The sequence below is a fragment of the Lagopus muta genome, chromosome 1 (genome assembly GCF_023343835.1).
Source record: "Lagopus muta isolate bLagMut1 chromosome 1, bLagMut1 primary, whole genome shotgun sequence".
Classification (NCBI taxonomy): domain Eukaryota; kingdom Metazoa; phylum Chordata; class Aves; order Galliformes; family Phasianidae; genus Lagopus; species Lagopus muta.
Window position 1 is genome coordinate 12,765,877 of NC_064433.1, and position 24,939 is coordinate 12,790,815.

Below are 24,939 nucleotides of genomic sequence, written 5' to 3' on the forward strand. Positions count from 1 at the left end.
TGGGAGCCATTATGCAGGCACATTCAAGGTCAGTTTATGCTTCTTCTTCCAAATTAGACAAAAAGTGAGATAAAATGTGTAGGCCATTTTACATGCCAGTCTCTTTACCCTCAGGTAAGTCCTCACATCTTAGTGCTCTCAGGCACTATAGAAGAAAATCATGTCTGAAGCATGACTAAGGAACATCTAAACACACACTTACAATACCCAAGTTGTTCACCTCAATGTATTTTGTGTAACCAGAGATTTCTGCAGAACATGCCCCCACTGAGAAGTACTGATGGTTCTGTGCTGGTAAAGGCACTAAATGAATTTTTAGGATGGTGCTGCATACCATGCTGTGGCTGCCACCACCTGAAAGCTGTGGCAGAGGTTTTGGCCTCCCGTGGTAAGTCTATCGAAACAACCTGGGGTTCCAAGTACGACATGAAGTCCAGTTCTCGCAGTAAATGCCAGGTGATGCCATTATCATTTGTGTATTGAACGACGAGACCTGCAGTTAACATTAAGCAAGGCAGTTAGGCTGTGTGGAAAAGAGAGGGCCAACTCCTCAGCCTACAGTCAGGAGTTGTCAGCCCTCATCCAATGTATACCAGTGATGTGACTGTGCCTTCCATTCTCACTTAGCATTTCCTGGTCCAGGAGCATTTTGTGGACAAAGTCCTGTTGCAAAGGTGACAAGGTCTCACCATCTGCTACATATTATGTTGCCTGTCTTCACCAAACCCAAAGGATAAAATCTCTAACTTAGTGAAGGGTCTACAACCTCAGTGAAACTAATGGTTGTACCACAGAAACCACAGGAATAATGTGAATTTCTTATTATAATCAGTATTTATATTTCTTACGGAGTATTCCCACTGTTTGTGCAGGACACTAAGTTGTAATTCTGATAGCTGAGCTCCCAGTAAGGAGCAGCACACAATGCTCAAAGCATCCTTAAGAGTGATTTGTCTTAATATCTAGTTAAGTTAAGACAGCCTTCATATCTTACACACAGCACAGTAAATACTAGCATGTAGCAGAATTCTGAAGGCATTTATGAGCTCACCACAGGGGACAGTGCAAGAAATAAGCACTTATGGATATTTCTCCTCTTGAACCTCTGGAGTGCTTTCAAATAACAGATTTTCTTGTGTCTTATATATCAGTGCAAATTAGAGAATGATGACAGTTCTGAATCAGTATCAATATAAATGCTATGCACCAAGAAACAGCCCATTGATGTTAAATGGCTTATACTGAAAGGAAAACAAAGTGACATATCTTCTAAACACCACTGATCTTTCCTCATGCAATTAGACCCCTTTATTGCTCCCAAAACTCTGCTGATCCTTCCCAAATCCAGATATCAGTCCTGTCTCCATCACAGCAATTCTAAGCTTGTGGGTAAAATAAGAGAGGATGCAGCTGGGAGAGATCAACCTCTTCATACTAAAATTTCCAGCTGCAGATTTATAATTTTGAGCTTCAGGTAAATTATGAATGGGAATGGTTTGAAAGGCAATTTTTATCAGACCCTCTGATGGAGATGAAAAGATGAAAAAAATGTCAGGACACACAGTGCTTTAAGTCAGAAATTCAAGCTGCAAAATTGATACTGAAATTGAAATGTATTCATTGTATTCACACCTCACAATGAATACATTTCATACTTACTTTCTTCATACATACTTCATTTCTTCATACATTTCTTCATACATACTTCATTTCATACATACTTCTTTCTTACCTGAAGACTTGTGTACTTGTGAATTTACCTGTTTTCCAACATTATCAAGCAGTTTAATAAAAGTGATTACACCTATTCTTGTCAATCTTTCTTAAACCAACAGAGATCCAACAGGGCTACAGCTACTGATAAAGCACCATTGGGTATGTTGAAAATAAATATAAATGCAAATGTAGGTTAAAAGTAAATTATTATTGTTACATTTTTAAATTCAAAGTTGACTTACTGCCTATGAAAAGTGACCAGCTAATCAAATGAAACAATCATTTGATTTTGTAAAGACAGTAGAACATGAAATCTCTAGAGAAGACTCCACATGCAAAAAGTTTATAATAGGGAAAAGAGGCTTTACCTTCATTCCTGGATCTTGGTCTGTTGCAGGAATTGCCAGTAGCCTTGCTTCCAATTTGTACATAAAATTGAACCAGCCTGTTAAAAAACATCAAGGTAGAAGAGAAATGTAATTATCAACTGATAGAACAAAATCAGTTAGAATAACTCTCCTTAACTGGTATGGCATTTTCAATTAGGTAATTAGTCCAGGCTTATTCATCAGACAGTGTTCCCACTAAAATCAAACTTTGCCATAGTAAACAGTGGAGGACCCAAAACAGAAGAAGGTGATGTAGTTTATTGATCCAGTGACTAATAAATATACTGTTGAACTGAACAGGATGTTTTAACAGTTCCTACCTTCACATGAAGATGCAAAAATGCTTAAGAAGCCAAATCTGCAATTTACATCAGATCTTACCTTGATCCCTTCTAACTAGAAAGTGGTTTAAGCCTTAGAAGACAGTATCGAGTTTAAATAGAATTATATTCTCACTAAAACACCAGTCTCTTTTTGACTGTTAAATTCTTCATGTAAAAATATGTTATGAGGGAAAGAAGCATTTCTGATCTGCTGGTTTTGTATCTTGTAGTTATTTATGTTACCACCTCCTTACTTTCATCCTTTCGACATTAAACCATGGTAACATTTTCATTTGCATGAAAGTTTTTCCATGCCCCTGGTTTTTCCCAAAGCCATCTTTTAGGATTCTTCTAAAGCTGCAACATCCTTTGAGACAGTGTCACTGATTTTATTGACAGAATTTTAGACAAGCCTGGAACATCCCTGAAAACGATTAACCCATCCTTGTGCTCCAAAGAGTGCTCCAAACTCTTGTCAATTTTATCACAGTCTGCAGTGATACTTTGCTACGCTTCTTGAATTGTTATTTTTAATTGTGATTCTGTGGTGTCAGAGTAGTTCACATTTTTTTCTTAGATGTGCACTGTTCTGCTAATAAAACCAATTTATGTTAATTAATGTCCTGTTGCTCTCTCATTACATTCATTTCATTACATTTCTCTGACATTTGTCTGAGTCTTATGTGGCCATAAAGAATGTAAAGGGCATTGAGATGACTGAGAAAGCTACCACCCTTTCATCTAATTCATGGGTTGTCTGCAGTACACACATGAAGCAGGGCCAGAATTGAGCAGAGATTCTGAAATCATCTCCATCTTGAGCTTTTGCACACTGAAAGTTGGCAATACCATTCTCCTTCCTGTTTACTAGCCAGCTTTTGATTTATACCGATGCCTGCCTGCTGTGTTATGGTAGTACTCACTGATGTTTTTGAGAAGCAATTGCTTGACTCTTGTGCTGGGGGGTGTCTTTGTGAAGCACTTGGGGAGAGGTGGGCTTATTGCCTAGCAGAAGCTTGGGGAAGAGAACACAAACTGAAAGGAAACTAGGTTTTGTTAACTCCACTACTTGCAGATAGCTTCTTCATTTTCCGTACTAGTTTTCAAGGTGAATTTACGGCTCTGTGTGAAGAAACAAGGCTTGATTTGTCACTCAGATAATTCCTCACAAGAATAACTCTTTTCTCTTTAGAGGATTTGGTTCTAATTTGGATTGACATCAGTAAAATCACAGACAAGCCACAGTACCACAGACAGAGCCAGTGAGATGCAACATGAATTTTCACAGTTTTTTCTTAGCACTACAGGCCATTATGTTTGTTATAAAAAGTGTAATCAATTACATAAGGAATAAGATGACAGGGCAGATTGGGCTTCAGAATATGACATTGCAGGGTATGCACAGAGTGCATGCTAATGGTCATTAGTTTTGGGGATTGAGTTTTAGTTTTAAAACCTCGTAGCATTAAAGCCGAGTTTAGCATTGCTTTTCTAGATTTCTCCTTGGTGGCAGTACCACCAAGGGCTGACAAATCTCGACCCCCCTGGAGCAGAGTGAACTGGGAGCACTGTGCCCTGGTATCCTCTGCTCTGCTAGGAAGATACAGGTAAGAAGGAAAAGGTCTTTCTATTTCCTACAAAAATGAACTAGAATTATTTGTGTTCTTTACATAAAAATTACCCTAGGCATATAAAAAGCTGTAACTGAAACAGAATGATACAAACACAAATAAGTGGGCATGCAGGCATTCAGAATAAAAAAAAGAACTTTAATGTATTGCAATATTTAGATGGATAGATAGGTAGATAGATAGATAGATAGATAGATAGATAGACTATTTTTTTGTTGTTGTTGCTATTCCATGCCTGATTTTATGACACAAGACCTTAAAAGGTCTGGGAAAACATTATTAACCCCCAAAATAAGCAGCTTAAAAATCTACTGAAGGAGTTTCAGCACTCCTATTCACGATCTTCAAACCACATATCTAATAGTATGTCATATTTTCCTCCTGTTTACTCAGTAACCAAGCCACTCCTAGCCAAAAAACCTACTCATACATAAAAGATAACTGCGCATGGGCTAAGATGACCCCTAATAATATAACCTAATTCTATGCAAGGCATTACTGAGTGCAAAAAAAAAAAGAAAAACCCAAAACGGAAAACGTATTTCACTCTAATCTCCTCTTTCTAGTGAAGTTAATTTCAGCTCCAGTAACAGAAAACATTTCTAGGCTGGAGTATGATTTTCTTTGAGGATATGGGTTTTTCAGTTTACCCCTCACACTCTCACAAAATTAGTCTGCTCTAGCTTCTAGGAGAAATCATCCTGCTGATATTACAGACAGCCTCAAGCATTAAGTGGGTATTCACCTTAGCAAGATGTCTAAAGGCTGGATATCGATGTCTTTGTCTTACATGACCATCCCAGCTCCCTTTATGAGTTAGGAAAAATACAAACTTCCAGAATACAAAACAGTGGTCTTTGCTAGATGCTGTTTTAGGATTAACTTCATTGCTCTTTTGAAGTAGTTATTTATCTCTTTTGAGTATATAAGAAGTATGAGATGATTGCAGTAATCTAGAGTATTTATGTTCTGGATGACTTACGTGAGGTGGATCCTACTCTTGAGAACTTTGTGCTCAAGAAAACTGAGAAAAAAAAGACAAAATCATGTTTGTCCCATTTGTGCTTGAGACGATTTTTCTCTCTAGCAAACAGCCCAGGGATGCATCTTCAAATTTTAATTGCTGGAGGAAATAAGCATATTCACTGTGATACTTATTAAAAGGATCAGTGTTGGTTTATTTTGCTAAAATGATCACTCTTATCAGTAGAAAAGCTCAAACACTGAGCATGTGCTCAGAAGGGAGATCTTATTTTCTTTTACCAGGAGGTGTCTCTCTGGTCATTTAGGTCCTTGGGGCAGTTTTGAGACTCTAGCTGACCCTAGATGTGTTTATGCAAAATGAAAATGGATTGAAAAAAATCCAGAAAGAGCATCACTCTGTATTTTACTTCTGTTGGTGTTTTAAGTGGTTAAACTCTATAAAATGCAAATCTATAAATATAAATATCTGGCATTGAAAATGATTTCAAAGTAATCCAAAAGCTAAAGAAAATACTTTTCTTTATAAAAAAGGTTTCTCCAGGAAAGAAGGAATAACCCCAAGCCATCACTTGAACATAGACTTCTTGATCATAGTTACTTCAAAATTACACTTTGCAGTACTGATAACGTGAGATTGAAAAGGATGGTGGAACAGAAAATGTGTTCAGATCTTTCCAGAGTTTAAGCACAAACATATGCTTGTCAAAAGTGTATTTGTCAAACAATAAATTACTTTAGCTATTAAGCAATTTTCATTATTATATAAAAGAACCAAGTATTTGTCAGAGGAGAATTTGTCAATCAGGCAGGACGGAGAGGAAATGCAGCAGCTGCTGTGTAATGCTGTCCTGGAGAGCAGCCACGGATGTCCTGAGAGCCACAGCACCCATCTTGCCCTAAGAAGCACTGCTGGGCTGAGCTGAAGAGGGTGAAGACTAATTTGTGGCCACTCTCTGCTGAATGCTTCCACAAATTAAATAACGCAACAAAATCAGTGCATCACTTGCTCTTGGAGCAGGATTTGACAGGAGACATATGTTTTATTGAACTAGTGGATATAATTGTGGGGTGGGAAAGGTTTGAGATGCATGATCCCTCATGAGACTGGACAAAGCAGCAGCAAACTCCAGGATAAATAATGGTTAGAAATAATCATCCTTAGTTTATCCTAATTACATGAATCAATTAGACAATTTGAGAGAGAGGATAATTACTACCAGTGGAGCAGAATTCAGTGATAGCAGAGAGAGGTGAAAGCCTGTCAGCCTCTTGACTGCAGAGAAACAATTCATATTCCATTTTTTTACACTTCTTACAAGTGGACTAATTCACAGTATCTGGCAAGTAAACAACACCTCATTTGCTGCCCTACTGGCATGCTGCAATTCAATGCAGCCAGTGGAAAGGGAATTTTTCTGTCCAGCTATTGGCAGGCTCTCCGTTTTTGTGCTGTCTCAAGACCACATCTTCAGCTTGGTCATCTAGAACACAATGCAAAGCCTTTATCCCACAAAGATCAACAGTTCGTGTTTCCTGTGCTTCTATTGCATTCTGTTTCTAACCTAAGTTTTCCCTCTCCAGAAAAGGAAGTACTAGAGCAGAACGAACAAAAATTAACTCATCAGTCTAAGATTTCTTGTATGGGTTGTGATTACCAGAAAAGCATTTCACACCTTCTTGCCCATGCTTGGAATAGCAGAGATATACAAAGATGAGAGGCAGCGCTGATGACTGACCTGATATTTGTGGTGTCCAGAGGAACAGTTCTTGCCTCCCTTTTCCCAGGTCCATTGAAGTACAGAGATTTTCCATCACTGAGCACACCACAACCTGTTCCAACCTGACCTCCTGTTATCTTGTACCAGAGAGGGCTTAGCTTTCTCTCAAACCTGTCGAACATCTCACTGTGGTTAGGCACATTTGATACACAGGTTCCATGTGATGCTTAAAGAAAAAAAAATATGGGAAATGCTTTGTTGTAACTGTGTTGAAGAGAGCAAAAGTCAGATACAGAAAACTGGCAGACAGTTCTATTGCACCCACACAAGAGAAAGTACTGTGCTTTTTTTTTTTGAGGAAGTGCCAAGAAGATAGGATTGTACCTTTTATAGCCCTCCATATTTTTTTCTGTAGTCAGAATAAATCCTCATCCTTTAAACTCCAAGATGGCTTATTTTACTCGGTGAAAAATACATGCCTTATATAGATAAGCCATTTTATGTAAACAGAAAAATATGATCCTTTTAGTCCTTTATAAATAAATTGAACAGAAAATGTTAGCTTATCGCTTTGTTGGTATAAAGGGTCAAAAAGAGTGCAGTAAGCAACTGGTAGTGTCAATCTCTGTCTGTTTTTTTTTTTCACCAAGTATGTGTTTTTTGTGTTTGTTATTTTCTTTTCCCCCTTTATTTTTGCAGCAAAAAAGCCCCAGAAACCACAAGTGAGCAGAATTTTTCGCAGAAGGGCCTGTCAGAACATATGTTCCTTCCTGGTCCTATGCCATCTGATGGCCAGGGGACTCAGTAACAGAAGCAATTCATTTGAAGATGGTCCAAAGGTTTTTAAACAGACTTTCTAGTTTAAAATATTTTATTTTGTTTTTTCTTCTATTGCTAGTCCCTTTCCATTCATACAGATGGCTATGTTCATGGATTGTGGTTGCCAGAAACACCACCGATGTCTCCTGTCCTCAGCTGCTCTATTTTATCTATACTGGACTCCTGTGCTAAATTTTATTCAACAGAAATAAAATATTCTTGCTGGCAGCCCATGAAATTTATGTCAACATGTATTTTTCCAGAATACTGGAGAAGAAAAACACGGTGCGAGTTTTTGAACATCAACACAGCCAGTGTTTACCATCGTCCTATCTAAAAAACATCTTACCTGTGTAGCCCAAGTCACAAAAACAGACCCCCGAGACGCAGTCCCCATGACCATTGCAATAATTGGGGCAAGGCTCAGAAATGTAAACACCATCTAAACCAAAAGGAGGCACACTCTTGTGGGAGCTGCTCTCCTGGATCCAGCGGAATCGAGTCTTACTGCAAAGGAACAATAATGACATGGCATTATTAATATTCTCAGCTTTCAAACCCACTGCATACCTTTTGTGTTCTTTGTTTAAGAAAAAAAAAGAGCTTTTTCCTAAACCGGCTATCTGCAAATAAGATGCAGGTGGATGCCTCAAAAATATTTCTGGCATCCTATGGCTTCTGCGACTTTGCTTATGAATATTTTTTCCACAATTTTTGGATGTATTTTGACTTCCTCTATTTTTCTGGCCTATATCCACCAGTGTGACGCAAAGAACAGATTACATGGTTTTATAAGCAAGACTGAAAGATTAGATGCGACTCTAAAGATGACTTTCAGTACTCAGTTCAACCTGAACTGCTAATTACACTTTAAACTCCCAGAAATACATTTCTTACAGTACTTATGAAAATAACTCAATAATGACAGTGATGCAGCTCATAGGATGTTACAATTTGGAGTAAAAAAAAAACATTGAATAAACTAGATATAGGAAAAATCATATCCCATCTACAAAAATGTCACACAAAAAGTCCTAAAGAATATTTGGACAGAAACACGAAGATATAATGCTTGGATGGCAACATGAAATTCCTGAAAAACAGTGATCTAATCTTTAATCTCTGCAACTGATACTGCTCCAGAGACTTCAGCCTACACAAAGGTACTACAGTTGGCCCACTGTACAGGGAATTTATTAAAGAAAAAATATTTTGATTTTTAATTCTGAGCATTTAACTTCTAGTTGAATCATTTTATGTGTGTTCCAGAGGGGGGAATTGGCTTAAAATTTGGTTGTCACTCCAATGGATTAACCAAGATAATCCTTTCTGCTTTGTGTAATGTATAATATACCTATCACCTTTTTTAAAACAAACAAACAAACAAACAACCTTTTCACTGGGATTTGGTAGGTAAGATGATCAGTGTGCTAAGTATTTTGTACCAACAGATAAAATGGGATGCTCTCAAGATAACCATGATTTCCAAAATGAACCATAACTAATTCAGTTTTCAGCATGCTGGGCACCTCATCATACTCCCAATACTTACATTTTTAATACATTACCATGAGCTTGTTATTCCTGATCACATTACAAAACATAATGCCAAACAGATTGCTCCTATTGATTCTGTACTGCTTGTTTTGGGGAAATCAAATCAGCTGGTGTCAGATCTGTGCAATTTGGCACCTGCTTTTATTGGCTAATTACTGGAGAAAAGACAAACTTGTTATGGTACATGCTGTTATTTCAGCTCCTTGCAGCAAAGGCACCAGCTTCTCCACTACACAATATGCTAACATCCTGAAGCTCTGTTAGGACCCAGAGATGAGGAGATTGTGTCAGGAAGATGGTCTGAAACCTTAGGGTACTATGTGAACTTCTGCCCAGAGAGAGAGATTGACAGGAGCCAGCAGGCTCAGGGTGGTGCAGACAGCAAATCAAACCTTCTAGGGCCTCTTCACCCAATATGGACTGTAAAATTAATCCTGTTGAAAGGGCTTATTTGATTCAAGTGACTTATCACCGTCTTGCTGATATGGCTAAAGAAAGACAGCACTATGATGAAGAGATTGAAGACAAATGAATATGTCGTAGTCTCTTGTAATTTAATTTTATATATGATTCTGACACCTTTACAATGGAAAGCTTCTCCTGTTTTGGAGAGCAAAAATATATTTTTCCCAGACCTGCAGATTTTTAACTTTTTCCTATCACAGCCACAAAGAGCAGGCAGCTCATTCACTACTGGCATCACGGGCTTACAGAGTACAGTACCTGGCTGCAAGTGACCTTGGGATAACAATAGTGATCCTTGTCCAGTCCTCAAAATCCCCTGTGTGATACACAGTTGGCTCGCTCAGCTCACGGGAGCTTCCCTCACATCCTTTGGTTCCTGGAGATGCAGGATAGCAGCCTTCCTTCACAAGTGACCAAAAGAGCCCAGCATCATGTGAGTACTGAAGCAGAACGGGAGCAGAGCTGCTGTACTGGTTAGTGCAGCCAATATTCAGCTGCAAAAAAAGCAGAGTATCAGATATGAGATGAAAACAAAAACCCTGTGCTGTTATTTGCAGTTTTTGGCTGTGACTGATTATTATAATTGGATATTATTGGTTTTTAATTGCTGTTATTATCTTTCACTTTTCAGTTTGGAATGCGTAGTTCTGAGCATTTCCTTTGCACCCTGCTGGCAAACAGTGACTGATGCTTAAAGTCTGAGACCCACACAAGCATGATATTTATCTCTAAAAATTACCACTATCTCTTCATTTAACTTGATGGGTTCAGTAAAACACACTTTTCAAAGGTCCTTCTCCATAGCAGGCTGCAAAGAACAAACTCTACACCAGCACCTGCGTGCCCAGGAAAATAGAGAAGAGCTGTGTCCTCTGAGTTACAGAATCATAAAATCATGAAGGTTGGAGAGACAACTAAGACTACATAGTCCAGCCATGAACCCATCCCCATCATGCCCAGTAAATCATGTCCCTCAGTTACACATCTCCACGTTTCTTGAATACCTCCAGGATGGTGACTCCAGCACCTTCCTGTGCTGCTTCCTGTGCCAGTGCCTCGCCACTCTTTCTGAGAAGAAATTTTTCCTAATATCCAATCTGAATCTCCCCTGGCAAAAGTTAAAGCTATTACCTCTTATCCTATCACAAGTCACGTAGGAGAAGAGGACAATCCCCACCTCACTATAACCTCATTTCAGAGTTGCAGAGACATAGCCCATTGCAGTGCGCCCTGATGTGCCCAGAGGATCAGTCTGATAACTCCAAGGTATCCCTTGCCCTGGGGCTGCAACTCCTGACCACAGCTGAGTCATTGGTTTTGCAGAATAATGTTTGAGAGCTAGCACTGCAATTCTGGTCCCAGAAAAGAGCAAAATTGGATGCAGCAGAAATATAAAAATGTGAAATGAGATCATAACTAATACAAAAATCAATGTTTCATTTTATGTTTTCAGAAAAATATTAGTTTTGTTTTATTGCAGAGCTTCTACTTGAGCTGCAGAACAAAGGTATAACAAAATGATTCATATAAGCTGAAACATTTTTGACAAACTACTGTCTCTGAATTTATCAATGCAAAATTATGCTAGGCATCTTTTTAAAATGGAAATTTCACAAACTAAGGAAACATTTAACCATATGCTTAAAATTAAGGCATGCAAATAGAACTACACATTTCTGTGCCTTCCAAAAAAGAGAGGAGTATAAATTAAGGCCTTAAGTAATGGAAGAACTCCCTGTTTTCTCAAACACATTGTTGATGTTTTGTATATTTACATTACGTTGCCAAGGGTTTCAGTGATGGAAGGTGCATGAAATCTTTTCAAGCACTGCTTTTGTAAACTAAGCAATTTTTGAACTTTTGTTGATCATAAAACCTGGAGAATGACGACTTAGTCACTGAAGTGACACACCCAGGCTGGACGTGGCTCTGGGCAGCTTGGTCCAGTGGTTGGTGACCTTGCCTGTGGCAGGGGGTTGAAACTAGATGTTCTTTGAGGTTCTTTTCAACCCAGGCCATTCTATGATTCTATGATAAGTAATAGGAAATGGTCAAGAAGCAAATAACATTTTTTCCAGGCTAAATAGTATTTATATATGGCAGTATTTCGGGTTTTAGACGAGTTTAAGGTATAAAACTATGAACAATATACTCATCCAGAAATTGTATTGCAGTCTCTCAGTTTGTATAGCATTTCATTAGCATAACTTTTAGATGAAATGAGATTTTTTTAAATAAATCCTATTACTTCTAACTAACTTCCCTATTTACAGAAGTGTGGGAATTACATTTGAAAAGCTGCCTGTAAACATCAGATCTCTTTAATAATTCTACTTGTAAATTATTCAGTGTCTGTAGCTGCCAATTATGTAAAGACCATGTATTTGTGGTGAGCTCATTAAAATTGCATTTCAACCAACCTCCAGAATTCACCAATGGGATTTCACTATAAACTCAATAAAATTTTGATTAGAGTTCGGAAGCAAGAGCTTATGAAAACAAATACACTTTATTTGGAGCCCGTATTCTGGTGGACTTCCAGGACCACTAAACTTCTTGTAAGCCCTATAAATAAGAATGCTAATTGGAGCCTAAATTTCTTGACAAAATAAAAGTAAATTATTTGAAAAAAACCACACTGGAGTACAGAGAAGCTTGTAAATCCTTAAATACTTTAATATAAAAAAATGTACGCAAATCACATTGGAGCTTTTGCAGTGATGGAGCCCCAGATGAAATAAAGCTTTTTTCCCTTGCAAGGCACTTCCTACCATTTCCAAGTGCTGACTCAAATATACTGACAGTCACTTCAACCCGCTTGTGAAACTCGTTAAAGAACAATAAGCCTTCAAAGTTTCTCCAGAGGAGGAGAAAGCTCTCCTGCACCAAGGTTTTGGCAGAATCATATTTTATATGGTATGAATTCATACCCGTGCTCCACACATCTTTCAAGACAGCCTTATAATATATTCCTTATAATGTATTCCCTTGTTTTCTATGGTGACCCAATGGCATCTTGCAAGTATTGAATGAGTTTCACTGATACATTATGATCTGGAGGAACTTATATTTAAGGAATACCTTGAACTGCAGAACATATCCAGGCTTCAGCGTTAAATCTCTAGTCACTGCAAATCGGTCTCCGTCTGATTTACCGAAGAGCATGGCAGAGGGGGTGGCAGAGCAGAAACTTTCATTTTTGGTCATGCCTTCATTGGCCAGTATTAACCACACACTTAGCTGGTTCATAGGGTAATCGAATGCTGGCTTCTCATAAAAGTTCTGTTAGAAATGAAGAGAAAAGCAACACAAAGAAGTACTACCTCCTTGCAGCGCAATTTCAGAAGTTTTCCAAAATTATGAGTTTTCCAATTTTGCCACTTTCACACTCTGTAATTACCTCAAAATCGTAACTTTCAAAATTTGTTTCAACTTTTGAAGAGACACATACATTCTCTATAGTAAAAATTAGCAGTCCTATAGTGATACGATAAGAGCCAGGTTCGTGCCACGTAGAGAGAGACACAGCTGCAAACATTACAAATGTTTCTTTAAGTATAACCTGATATTCTCAAAGAAAATAAAATTCAAATAAACTTCTATCAACAGAGAAGATGCTTCTCATTTCACAGTGATGCCCAAAAGCTGTTTTTGCTTGTTACCTGTGGTAATGTGGGATTAACAACAGGAATTATGTGCTTCTGCTTCTCTGACAAAACGATGATGTCGTCAATGGCCCACTGATCGTACCCTTCTCCTGAAAACACAGGCTGCCACCACCGAAACCTGGTGCAAGGAGTCTTGGCTACAGCTGGCAGCTCCAGATAGACAAACCTGAGAAAAGAAAGTCAGTAGAATGCTAAGGAAACATCATAGAGAAATGGGAGAAGTACCGCTGAATGTGAAAAAGAAGCAGGAAAGCCATTTCTTTTCCCAAGAAACTGTTAAGTGTGATGGGCCTTGCTTTCCCAGAAATGGCTGAACATCTGCCTGTCAATGGGAAGTAGTGGATGAATTCCTTATATTTCCTTGCTTGCACATGTAGCTTTTTCTTCACCTTTTGAACTGTTTTTTCTTTTTTTTTTTTTTTTTATCTCAACCCACGAGTTTTCTCACTTTTACCTTTCTGGTTCTCTCCCTCACCCACTTAGGGAAAGCGAGTCTATGTGGTGCTGAGCTGCCTACTGCTATAAAACCACAACAATCAGTTACCTGCTCAATATTATTTCACACAACTTAAATATATGCATTTATGTATATATTCCATCCTGTATTCTTTCTTAACATCATGCTACTGTGTATCATTGGACTTGCTAGATCTTGCCTCTTTGGCCAACAGAACTGAAAAAATCATTTGGGGCCATACAGAATCTTTTTCAGAGGGTTCCTAGTTTTATGTGTCAGAAAGTAACTGGAAAATAAGATTTGGAGCAGCAGTATAAGTAATAGATATACACAGCAACATACTCTGTAAGGACCATTGCCCTTGGTTACTCCAGAGAGGTAAATGTTTTACCTAAAACTAATGCACTGGATAGCCAAGCAATGAAGATCCCAGTGCATAGCTGGGGACATCCTTATTTGTTGGAAGCTTCCTGTTATTTTGTCAAAGTAGAGGCAAAGTAAACAGTTTTATACTTTCAAATGCTGAGATTACTTTTAGCAAAAGAGTTTACCAAGTTTACAACAGTCATTCTGAAACCACTGTGTATTGAAGGCAAAATGAGGAGCTTGGAGGGTAAAATTATTCACATATTTATATACTGCAAGAAATCAGCTATGGCAATAGGAATCATGTTAATAGCTACACAGACAATTGCAGTTTCATTTGGCATTGGTAAGCTATCTTCAGGTTTTCTACAGCCTGCTTTGATAAGATTTTTCCTTCATAATGACAAGGGTTTACTGTGGCAGCCTGAAAGAGTTTCCACATAAGGACAGCTTTTAAGTACTATAGCATGAAATGATTCTTCATGTTTACACAGACTAAGAAATAGGTTTCTTAAAGAGATGAGGAGTATGGATATAGCTGATTTAATTTAGGCAAAAGTTTTACCTGGGTTTGCTGAAATCAGAGAAATACATTTCCGCTAGCAGCTGCCAGTTGATACCACCATTATTGCTGTACTGCAGCAGCACACCTTCTTCTCTGCTGTCTGGTCTATTGCATGAAGAACTTTCTCCTCCAATCTGGATGTAAAACTGAACAAAATCCACCCAGGTAGTGTCCAAATCCCAGCTTACCAGCTGTCTTTTTCCAGCCTACAGTTGAATGAAAAGAGATGTACAAAATAATATTAAATATGACACCTTCAGTCCAAATTGACATATTTTAAAGTCAAGCACAGATTAATATGATATAGGAACATAGAAGACACTGAATTTTGTGTTAACATGACTTTTCTTGTTCTTAGGGCATGGTTTTCCTTGGCCATCCTTTAGGACTTAATCTCTCAGGTGCGTTCCAATAAGCATTTTTACTATCAGAGACGCAGCATTTAACACACAACACAACTTTCAAACACAATTTTAACACAATTTTTTCATTGCTCCTTTTCCACCTCACTCCTTCATGGTACCAAATGCCTTCAGGAGACATAAAGTATAAAGCAATAAAAAGGCATTTCTGACATTGCATTTTTTTTTACTGGGACACCTGGAATTACATTATCAATAATGCCTACTGTGTTTCAGGGAAGGGAAGTGCAGCTGATGTATCAGATGCCTGACCGTCGCTTATTTTTTGTCTTGCATTTGCCTAGCAATCAAACTCAGTTATGATCAGATCCTTGTGTATTATAATATCATCATACATTTTAGGCTCTGATTAACCTGGTCTTGTCTCATCAAGACCCTTACAACATCCAAAAATATACACTTTTCTCTGTTTCACTTAAGCATTTTCTCTCCACTCTCCCTTTGATCCACTCTGCTGGCACAGATTGGTGACTTCACTTTCTATTCAGTCTTTTAGTGCTAGTGGCACTCAAGGTCCTTTGTTTTCTGATCGTCTCTGTGGCATTTGTTTCTCTGGTTGCTAATCCAATGCTATCTGCAAGGAGAATGGCCTTCCCACATGTTGGCATCAGCCCATTTGACAGTTTTCATTCCAGTTACCTCTACAAAAGCAGTGCATGGAAGATTTGCAGCAGTGTAGTTCATCTCCTAAATAATAACAAGGGAGGGGCATTTTCTTTTCATGCCTCCTGTGAGTAGGATTTATTCATTCACAAAGCAACTTTCTTCTCCTAGTATTATCCTAGTCTTTCATCTAAAACCTATGGATTTAGTTCTAGTTTTATGTGAGCATAGCAGAGAGAAAAAACAGCCTCATTAAATTTAGTGAATAGCGTTTTCAAGGATGCTTTTGAGTTCTAGCAGGAAACAGCTCTTGGGCATCTGTAGTGTGGCTCATGCGGTCACTCTGTATTTACTGACAAAAGAAGACAGAGGATAAGCTAAAAGATGCTCTAAGGTGCAAAAATCTTTTACTGTAATTGCAGTTCTCCCTTTCCCCTTGTACTCCCAGCTCGAGACTGATCCTGTGGGCTCCACAGCAACAGGCATGAACAACACTTCCTACGGAGAGACAGGACAGAGGACAAGAGCAGTGTCCCCACAAAAGTGCCCCACGTGCACCCCGCCTGTCACAGCCCTGCTCCAGTACAGCCCCAGTTGTGCCTCCAGAAAGCACGGTGTGCGGCTGGAGAGGAGCTACAGGGATCATCTTTCTGCATTCACCAAAACTAGCTGCAACCTGGCATTAACACTGAAAAAGACTCTCAGAATGGAGCAGACTTGACAACAGGCCAGCTGGTTTGAATTGCCTAAAAATCGTAGAATAGTTTAAGATGTAACGGACCTTTAAAGGTCACCTAGCTCATCACCTGTGCAATGATGAGAGACACCTACATATAGATCAGGGTGCTCAGTGCCCCATCCAGCCAGACCTTGAATACCTCCAAGGACGGAGCATCCACCACCTCTCTGGGCCACCTGTTCCAGTGCCTCACCAGCCTTAGTGTAAAACCTTTTCCTTATATCCAGTCTAATGATAGTAATGATAGATGATTTTAAATTATGTTCCACTTATTAACTATTTCCCATTCCTACTCAGTTTAGGGTAAACTCAGAACAAAGATACATTAATTGCTTTTTTCACAGAATATTTTTTTTGCTGGTGTTACAGCTGTAGTTCATTTACAGACTCTACCAAATAGGCCACATCGCACTGGCAGACTAATTTCTGGAAAACTTACTGAAGATACAACTGTATCAATTGAGTCTTGAATATTGTCTGCATTTTTAAAATTTGTCTGTTTGTTTATTCCCAGCTGAATAAAGCCATCTTGCATGGTATCATGATTGTGAGATGGGCACAGCCTTGGGTGCAGTCCCAAGCTTCCCTGTGCAGGCCAACATGACTACGACTGGCCCAAGGCACTGCGACGTGACACTGATAATGTTTTGGTAGTTTGCTTTCACAACTTTTTGGTTTTCAGAAACCCACAGGAATTCAAAATTGTTTTAATCAAATCAAACTTTTCCAAAAGGTTCCAACACCGTTGCTGTCCCATGGGAAAATATGTCCCATCTGAGAGTCAGAGATCTGGCTGTAAAACTATTGTGAGGACATTTTCATTATCTACATCATCCCTGCTCCAAATTGGCACAGACTGCTAAAGAGTCATCCACAAAACCAGGTTAACTGAGAAAGGGCATGAGTTACTTCAAACCTTGAGGAAATTGCAGGGGCTAATTGCTAACATGCCTATAATTGATTACAGTTAATTGTGAAACAAAAGATAGAGAGTTGGCAGAACAAAGGCAACATTAATTCTGATAGCAGTGATTGATTATGGCAGCAAACATTAGACACTGAAATAAAAAGTGGCTAGCTGAGGAACTGTAAAGAAACAGAACCTGTGAATATGAGCTCCCAAAACAATATAGAACTGTCAGGCAGTTATGAAATAATTTTTGTAATGTTTATCACCATGACCACTAGACACCTTGAAAAGGATCTAAACAGAAATTAAATAAGCCACCTTCAGCTGATGGCACACAGAGTGCTACTAGTCAATAAATGAATGATAACCTAATCCTTAGAGATCAATAGAAAGAAGCCAAGAATTCCTAAATGAGATTTTCACTCCTCCTTAGCAGGAATCAGAAGAAAGATCATAGCAGGTTAATTATAATTTAGAAAACTTCTTTGAGAAACCTGGCATAAGGAACTGAGCCAGAAGGAGAAACATTTAATAGATAAGACAATTATATTAAAAAATCCAATTATCACAATTAGCTAGTTAGACTGATTGGTTTATTATGAAATTTTCAGCACAGAGCTGCATTTTCAAGGGAGGTGGATGTGAGACTATGCAGGAGTGCTGAAAATTATTTGATGAGTTAGATATTTGTAGTGAGGTTAACAACACATGATTACACAGCTTTGCACACTGGGTTATTCTACTGGGACTAATCCAGTTCTCATGACAGCAGTGGCAGTTTGATCAAACCTTTAAAAGAGAAGCTGTACTTATACTCTTCCTTTCAATTAAGAACAACATAAAAATCCATCCCAACAGAATTAGACCTGAGGAGCAACAATGGAAAACAAATCTGTGATTACAACCCATAATCATACATCTGATCGTAAAGATCTCTTTTTATGTTACAATTGCTATCAATTTGCAGAAATCTTCTTCTTGCTGTATTATTTTTTTGTGTAATGCATCCAAGTCACACAAGATTGTTCTCCTGCAGGCTAACCGGGCACTTTCTAAATGCTGGAAGGGTTGCTTTTTCACTATTTTTGGTTCTTTGTTCTCAGAGTGACTCCTGAAAGCTAACCATTCATGATGCCTCATCCAGAACATGACAGAAAAAGTTGAGTTTGCTGAGAAAGAACTGTGTCTTAAAACAAAACATGCATAATATTAATAACAGTATTAATTTGTGCACTTCTCAGCATGCTGACAATTTGCTTCTTTCCATTACATTTGGTATTTCTTGGATATGCAATGTTACTCTCCATTTCTTTGAATTCCTTTGTTTTTTACCTGCAGAGCACAGCTGTGCTATTTAATGCACTTTTCATACTGCACTTTGCTGTGCCTCAGAGCTTTCTGCTACCTTCCTTTTCCTTATAACACCATCCTGTTCCATTAAAACTGACATTACCACATGCCTTCTCAGCCTCATGTCCCTTACTGATACCTTGTTGAAATATAGTGAGGAGCCAGATGAGATGACCCCACAGCCTTCTTCAGGCTTTACAATCTCTCCTCCAATAATTTCTTGCCACTCTGTCTTCAGGACATCTGGGTTTTCAAAATCAGACATGACAGTTGAAGGAAGGGGATTTTCAGGCTGACACTCTGTACCCCGAAACCCTGAGTCACACCTGGAAGAAAGCGTAAGCATAACAAGTTTAAAGATCTTATCTGGTACTCACAATTAGTTAAGACCTTTTAAAACTACATGTAAAAAAATCATTCAGGAATTGGAATTTTGGATGCTAAAAAGAAGCTGGGTTACCCAGATAACTGGAAATAAGCTATATTTTACTTTAAAAACAATGCAGTGTCCAGAAAGTTCAAAGCTGGCAGGCAGTACTCCGCCTTTGGTATTGCAGTAACTCTGAAGTCTGCAAAGCAGCTCTGAGCTGGTTCTTCATGTCTTTCTGCCCCAGCAAAACAGCTCCAGCCCTGTGCTAGAGCCCCCTGAGCAGAGAGTCAGAGAGTCACCAGGACACCTGCAGCAGGGCATCCCCATGACACTAAGACTCCCTTCACTGCCTGCACCTCCCAAGGGTATAGGCTCTTGGGTGTTGGAACAACCAGCTTTTAATAATGCTTTAATGGTTAATAAATATTCAATGGTTAATAAATATTCATATTCAATATGGTTAATAAAATACTCATAGGTGTATGTTTTGTTTTTATAATCTAAAAAGAAGAAAAACATCAAAAAAAACCAAACAAAAAAACCACATAATAACAGAATAACAGAATACTTAAGTACCAAGATAGCAGTAACTTGTCAAATAGGCAAATGCTGTCTACCTGCAAATGCCATGGTCGCACCAGCCATGCCCACTGCACATGTTGGGACACTGCTGTCCGATGTAGATGTTGTCTAAGGCCCATTCATCCGGTGCTGTGTAGTAGCACTGACTCCAGCGGAAACGTGTGGCACTGGACCTTAAAAGCAATAACAGTGCTTTAATGTGGATGCTTTACAGTACTGCAGGCAAAAAATGCAACTATAAAAAGTCAAATTGGTATTGCAGTCATTGCTCAGCCTGTAAAAACTAACACAACCAAAGACAGAGTCAAGTGAACTTTCTATATGATGTTGCTTACTGCACAGGGTTACATAAAAGACTTCACTGTTAATAATGACATTTCCGTTGAAGACTACAGAGATGCTGTAGAAACTTCATGCTTAATGGCCACACTAATATAAGACAAATCTATCAATGAATATTATCAGATTTTTATTAAGTGCCATCCTGTGAGGGTGTAAGGTTGCAAAACAAGAAAGTTGGATCAAGAGTGTGACCTTGACTTTTATATTTTTGGATGGTTAATAGGGTATAATGCATGCAAAAAGGTTTCATATGATATTTATTCAAAAAATAATCTTTGAAATTAAACTTCTTGCAACTAAGCATTTCTCTTCTTTGAATAGTCACTATTTCCATTCAAAAAGTTGAGAGTTTTTTATAGGATACAGACAATGATACTAAACTAGATTATGCTAGTGACATTATGGTGACATTACAGTCATCAGTTTTTGAAAAAGACTGTCACCAGCAAGCCTTCTCAAGCTTTACTGCCAACTGGTACAATGTGACGCCAACCAGGTGGTGGGATGGGATGGATAGAATCTTGTCCACGCTCATACAGATGTGGCTGGGAGATTGAGAAAAGATATTGCATATGAAGTGAAGCAAAAATGGGAAATCGTTGTGATGGAGTACAAGGAGCTGTGCTGGTTGCATGGTAGATCTGGGGAAAGAAAGGGATGGCTGAGGCAATGTGGGAAGTGAAGCTTTGTTATAGTGCTACAAAGACGACAGATAGGGAAAGCAAAGCTGACAGCAGCAAAAAAAATTCAGACACTACCTGGGGCTTTGTCTGGCCACAGGCTGACAGGGAAGGCAAAGGAGGAGCAGCAGGAAATTTCTACAAGAAGCAGGAGATTCTTTCCAACAAAGTGTCTAAGCCACATGGCTATGATATGACGGCATGAGATACAATGCGCTAATTCTAACTTAAGAAAAAGACCCTTCCTCACTTTCTGGAAATCATATAGAGTAAGGTGTTAAGATGAACATAATAAAGGTGGCTGAGTCACCTGCTCATATGAAGAGGAAGAATGAATATGGGAGGCTTGGGTAGCTAAAATGGACAGTATGGCACAGCAGTTACCCAGCCAGTTACACACTAGAAGCATACAAAGATCAAATTAATCTATGCTTGGATAATTTTTTAGAATTCAAATGCATGAAGTTCTTTAAAAAACAAAAACCAAGGCTGCCCAAGGACTTGATGTTCAATTGCAATGACCTTTGTTTTCTTTTTTCAGTACCTGTTTGATATTGTAAGTACTGTAAGTATTTTTACAGCATTATAGAGCTAATCTGGGGGCAGATCTACAGATTAAATACTTCCTCAGGATACAATGCCTTGATGGGTTACATTACAAGAGCTATGAATTATTCATTAAAAGTGCACAATTTCAGCAATCTGCCCAATAAGGACTTCCTAAGCATGCAATAGACACAACGTCCAGTAAATACTGACCACAGTTATTTTCTGAGTACTCTGAAGCCAGCACGTTGCCTTAATGGTGTTGCTCATGTTCACTACAGTGCATCAACAGTGCATTTACCCAGAGAGTGGTGAGGTACTGGAACAGGCTGCCCAGAGAGGTTGTGGATGCCCCATCCTTGGAGGTGTTCAAGGCCAGGTTGGATGGGACCCTGGGCAGCCTGGTTCAGCATTTAACGTGGAGGTTGGTGACCCTGCATGTGGCAGGGGGGTTGGAGATTCATGATCCTTGAGGTCCCTTCCAACCCTGGCCATTCTGTGATTCTGTGAACAGTGCCTCAGGGAGCACTGCACAAACTGTGCTCTGGAGAGCTGTGGTAGTGGGTATTAAATCTGACGTGCACTGAGGAAAAGAGCAATACTGAAAGCAAATAAAGGCTTCTATGCATACAAATAAAAAAAAAAAGACCTTCCAGCGGAAAAAAAAAAAGCATCATGTTGTTTGTGACAGGAATGGGAGCTGTGGCTTCCTTGTTTTTTGTTGGGGGCCATGTGTGGGCAGAGGTGTGCAACCCTACAGGCCCAGAAGTACCTACACAGAGGTATAGAGTTCCATAGAGGTAATTAGGACATCAAGCAAAGAGACGTCTCCCCCAGAAAGAACTTCACCACCACACATCCCTAACCCCCAGAACACAGGGTGGTGGTGGAGGCCTGGCTGAAGGTGGGCTGAGGTTTCCATTGCAAAAGCAATGCTTCTGGAAAGCCAGTCCTTGCTGCTTGTGAGAGCTTTCCAACACTGCTCTGCACTGCAAAGGAACAACAGCTTAAGAGGATTATGCTGTTAAAAATGGTAATCAACCATTTAAAAATACCATGTTAATTAAGGAAAAAAAATAAGAAGCTGAACGTCAGCTTCATTCTCAGTTTTCTGAACTGTCACTGTTTGGATGGACATCTACTCAAATGGGAAGCATGTATCAGGGAGTTATAAAATAATTTCACTACAAGCAAAATAAACCTCTCCAATACTTCAACAAGAGTTGCAGTTGATGATCTTTAAGGGTCTCTTCCAACTCACATGATTCTGTGATTCTCTACTTCCTCCCAGCTTTTTTCTACAAGGTTAAAAAACTACTGGAAGGTTATTTGGCCTTCTGATGACACCATATCTAAATCAGACTGATGTCAAATGGAAGTCAGTGCTGCTGCCTGTAATTTTACATGAGCAAAAGGAAATGGTGGTGAGTCCCAGATGTCTTGCAAGTGAAATGAAGCTTATAATTTTTTTTTCAGATATGTGATTTAAATAAAATCATTGTCTTCTCTCCTGATATTAAAAAAATGAAAGATTTAACGCAAATTTGCAGTTGATACAATTACATTTGCTACCTTCTGAGTTACCATAATTACATTTACCCAATTATCCTGAAACTCTCATTCAGTCATTAGGTGTTGATTTGTTTATGAAGTCAGCAACTGACAGCTGCTTGTATCTCATTAAAGCCTGTTCATATGTAAATGTCTTCCATAAAACTGAAATTAATTTTCATCAGTGTTAGAAATATTCAGTTCAAGTACAATACAATTTCAGTGAGCAGGTGCATACATTTCATTTCTCCAACAAAACTCTCACAGTTGCAGCAGATTTCCTTCTGCACCAAATTTTGGATAACACGAATACCATGTAAACTCGTGTGTGCCAGATGCTGAACATCTACAAACACACAAAAATACCAGCACACCCAGAAAGTTTTACAACAGAACTAGTTTCTGTTACAAGCAAATTTCTGGTACACAGTAACAAAGCCTGATGCTTCCAATGCACCAAAGCTGCAAACTCTCAGTAAAAAGATGTGCATGCAACAATGAGACCTCAGGAAATTGTATTGGAGCTGTGTAAGAGTGTGAGGGCATACTGAGGCCACCAACTGTCACACTGGGACTATTAAGAACTCAAGTCCAGGTCCATGTTTGGCAGCACTTCTGCTCTGCTTTTTCTGGCCATCATCTATGTTCTGCAAGTTGGTGCTTGCAGTGAGCAGGAAGGGAACAGAAGGTGGTGAGAGGCAGTTCTGAAGCCATGTGCCAGAGGGAATCTGATTGTCATATGTCCACCAGCAAACCTGAGGCAGAGACCTGCCCAGTGTTTGTTACTGTATATGTGGTATACAGTAGATTCAAAAATGCAAAAAATTCTCCTTCCAGTCAGAACCCAAGGACTGACCAAACCTCGCTGATGACACCAACGGTGAGAGGAAGAGAGGCTGAGATCAGCTTTGTGAATCAGATTACTTCTGGTGGGGGTTATTCTTCCTCCTTACCCTAACTACTCAGTAGCACAGCAGCACAGCACAGTCATAGTGAAAATGTGTTTTATGAAATCCGAAGTGATGTTCAGTGGTAATTTGTACCCTAATTACAAACAAAACTCTGATAACAGATGGGAATGCTTTCAGATAAAAGACAAGGTATGAAATATTTATGATTTGTTCACAGTATAAAATGGTAACCTGGTTATTATTTCACCATAATTTTTCCCCACAGTCTCCTAAATTAAAATGGAATTATTTGTTTCTGTCAACTCATTCGCTGAGGAAAATTACTAGATCTTAAAGAATAAAAGCTCCACAACACTAGTATTAGCCCCAATTATAAAATGTATAATAATAACCTGGAGTAATTTAAATTAAATTTAAAATAACAGTGTACTTTGGAATAGATCCTAAAAAAAATCTAGACACTTTTAAAAACTTCTAAGTGCCTCCATGATCCACAGATTCTATAGCTGATGCTACAGATCAGCATGTAAGATTTATAATTATAGGCTAAAGCACGCCATTTGGTATTATCTGACTTGACATGCTTTAAAGATTCAATTTTTGTCCCTGATGGTTTGTCTGTAATTATGAAATTCTGCAAATTGGCTATACTGAAAGAATAGTAAGTATTTTGGATGCAGGTAATATTGCTTGTTATGCTGAGGCTATGGACAGTGCAGAAAAAAATGGCAACAGAAGGAAAACACAAAGACAACTTAATCTGTGCAAGTTCTCATTGTAGCTGCTGTTAGGTAGAACAGAAGCAAGAAGCAGAGCATAGGAATAATAATAATAATGCACGAAATGAATGAAGATTAGCAAGATCTACAACTACCTTCTAGTTGTACATTACAGTAAAGCTTTTAAAATAAATAACAGAAGAAATAACTTAGTTAAATTATAATGTTAGGGCAAAAAAAGGTTTTATTACAGTAAGGTGAATAGGATTCTTTTTTTAAAAAGCTATTTTTGAAGGCATGCTATAAAAAGAAACAAAAGGTAAAAAATTCCCAGAAATGAATAATTAGTTATTGTTTATGCAAGGTTTTGGTCTGGAGATGTAAACAATAAGGAATGTTAAAAATAAAAATTAACAATATAAATAAACACTTCCTCCAGTGACCCATTTAAAGAGAAGCCACTATTTTTGAAAGGATCTGAATTTTATTAGAAGTCACAATATACATTAAAAACAATCCTTAACAATAGTTTCTAGTGACTTCAGCAGCATTTCAT

The 24,939-nt window shown here is 38.5% G+C and overlaps 1 protein-coding gene across 2 annotated transcripts in view; it reads right to left on the reverse strand.

The window, feature by feature from the left end:
* The window catches only part of RELN (reelin), a 268,188-nt gene that overhangs the window by 49,749 nt on the left and 193,500 nt on the right, over nt 1-24,939 (reverse strand). For both annotated transcript variants that reach the window (XM_048942412.1, XM_048942422.1), the window contains exons 23-32: nt 19,670-19,807; nt 18,822-19,008; nt 14,659-14,864; nt 13,265-13,436; nt 12,684-12,884; nt 9,861-10,096; nt 7,930-8,087; nt 6,780-6,987; nt 2,085-2,161; nt 335-493 (exon numbers count right to left, since the gene is read on the reverse strand). In XM_048942412.1, coding sequence (XP_048798369.1) covers nt 335-493; nt 2,085-2,161; nt 6,780-6,987; nt 7,930-8,087; nt 9,861-10,096; nt 12,684-12,884; nt 13,265-13,436; nt 14,659-14,864; nt 18,822-19,008; nt 19,670-19,807 — 1,742 coding nt within the window. The remainder of the gene's footprint in view (nt 1-334; nt 494-2,084; nt 2,162-6,779; nt 6,988-7,929; nt 8,088-9,860; nt 10,097-12,683; nt 12,885-13,264; nt 13,437-14,658; nt 14,865-18,821; nt 19,009-19,669; nt 19,808-24,939) is intronic.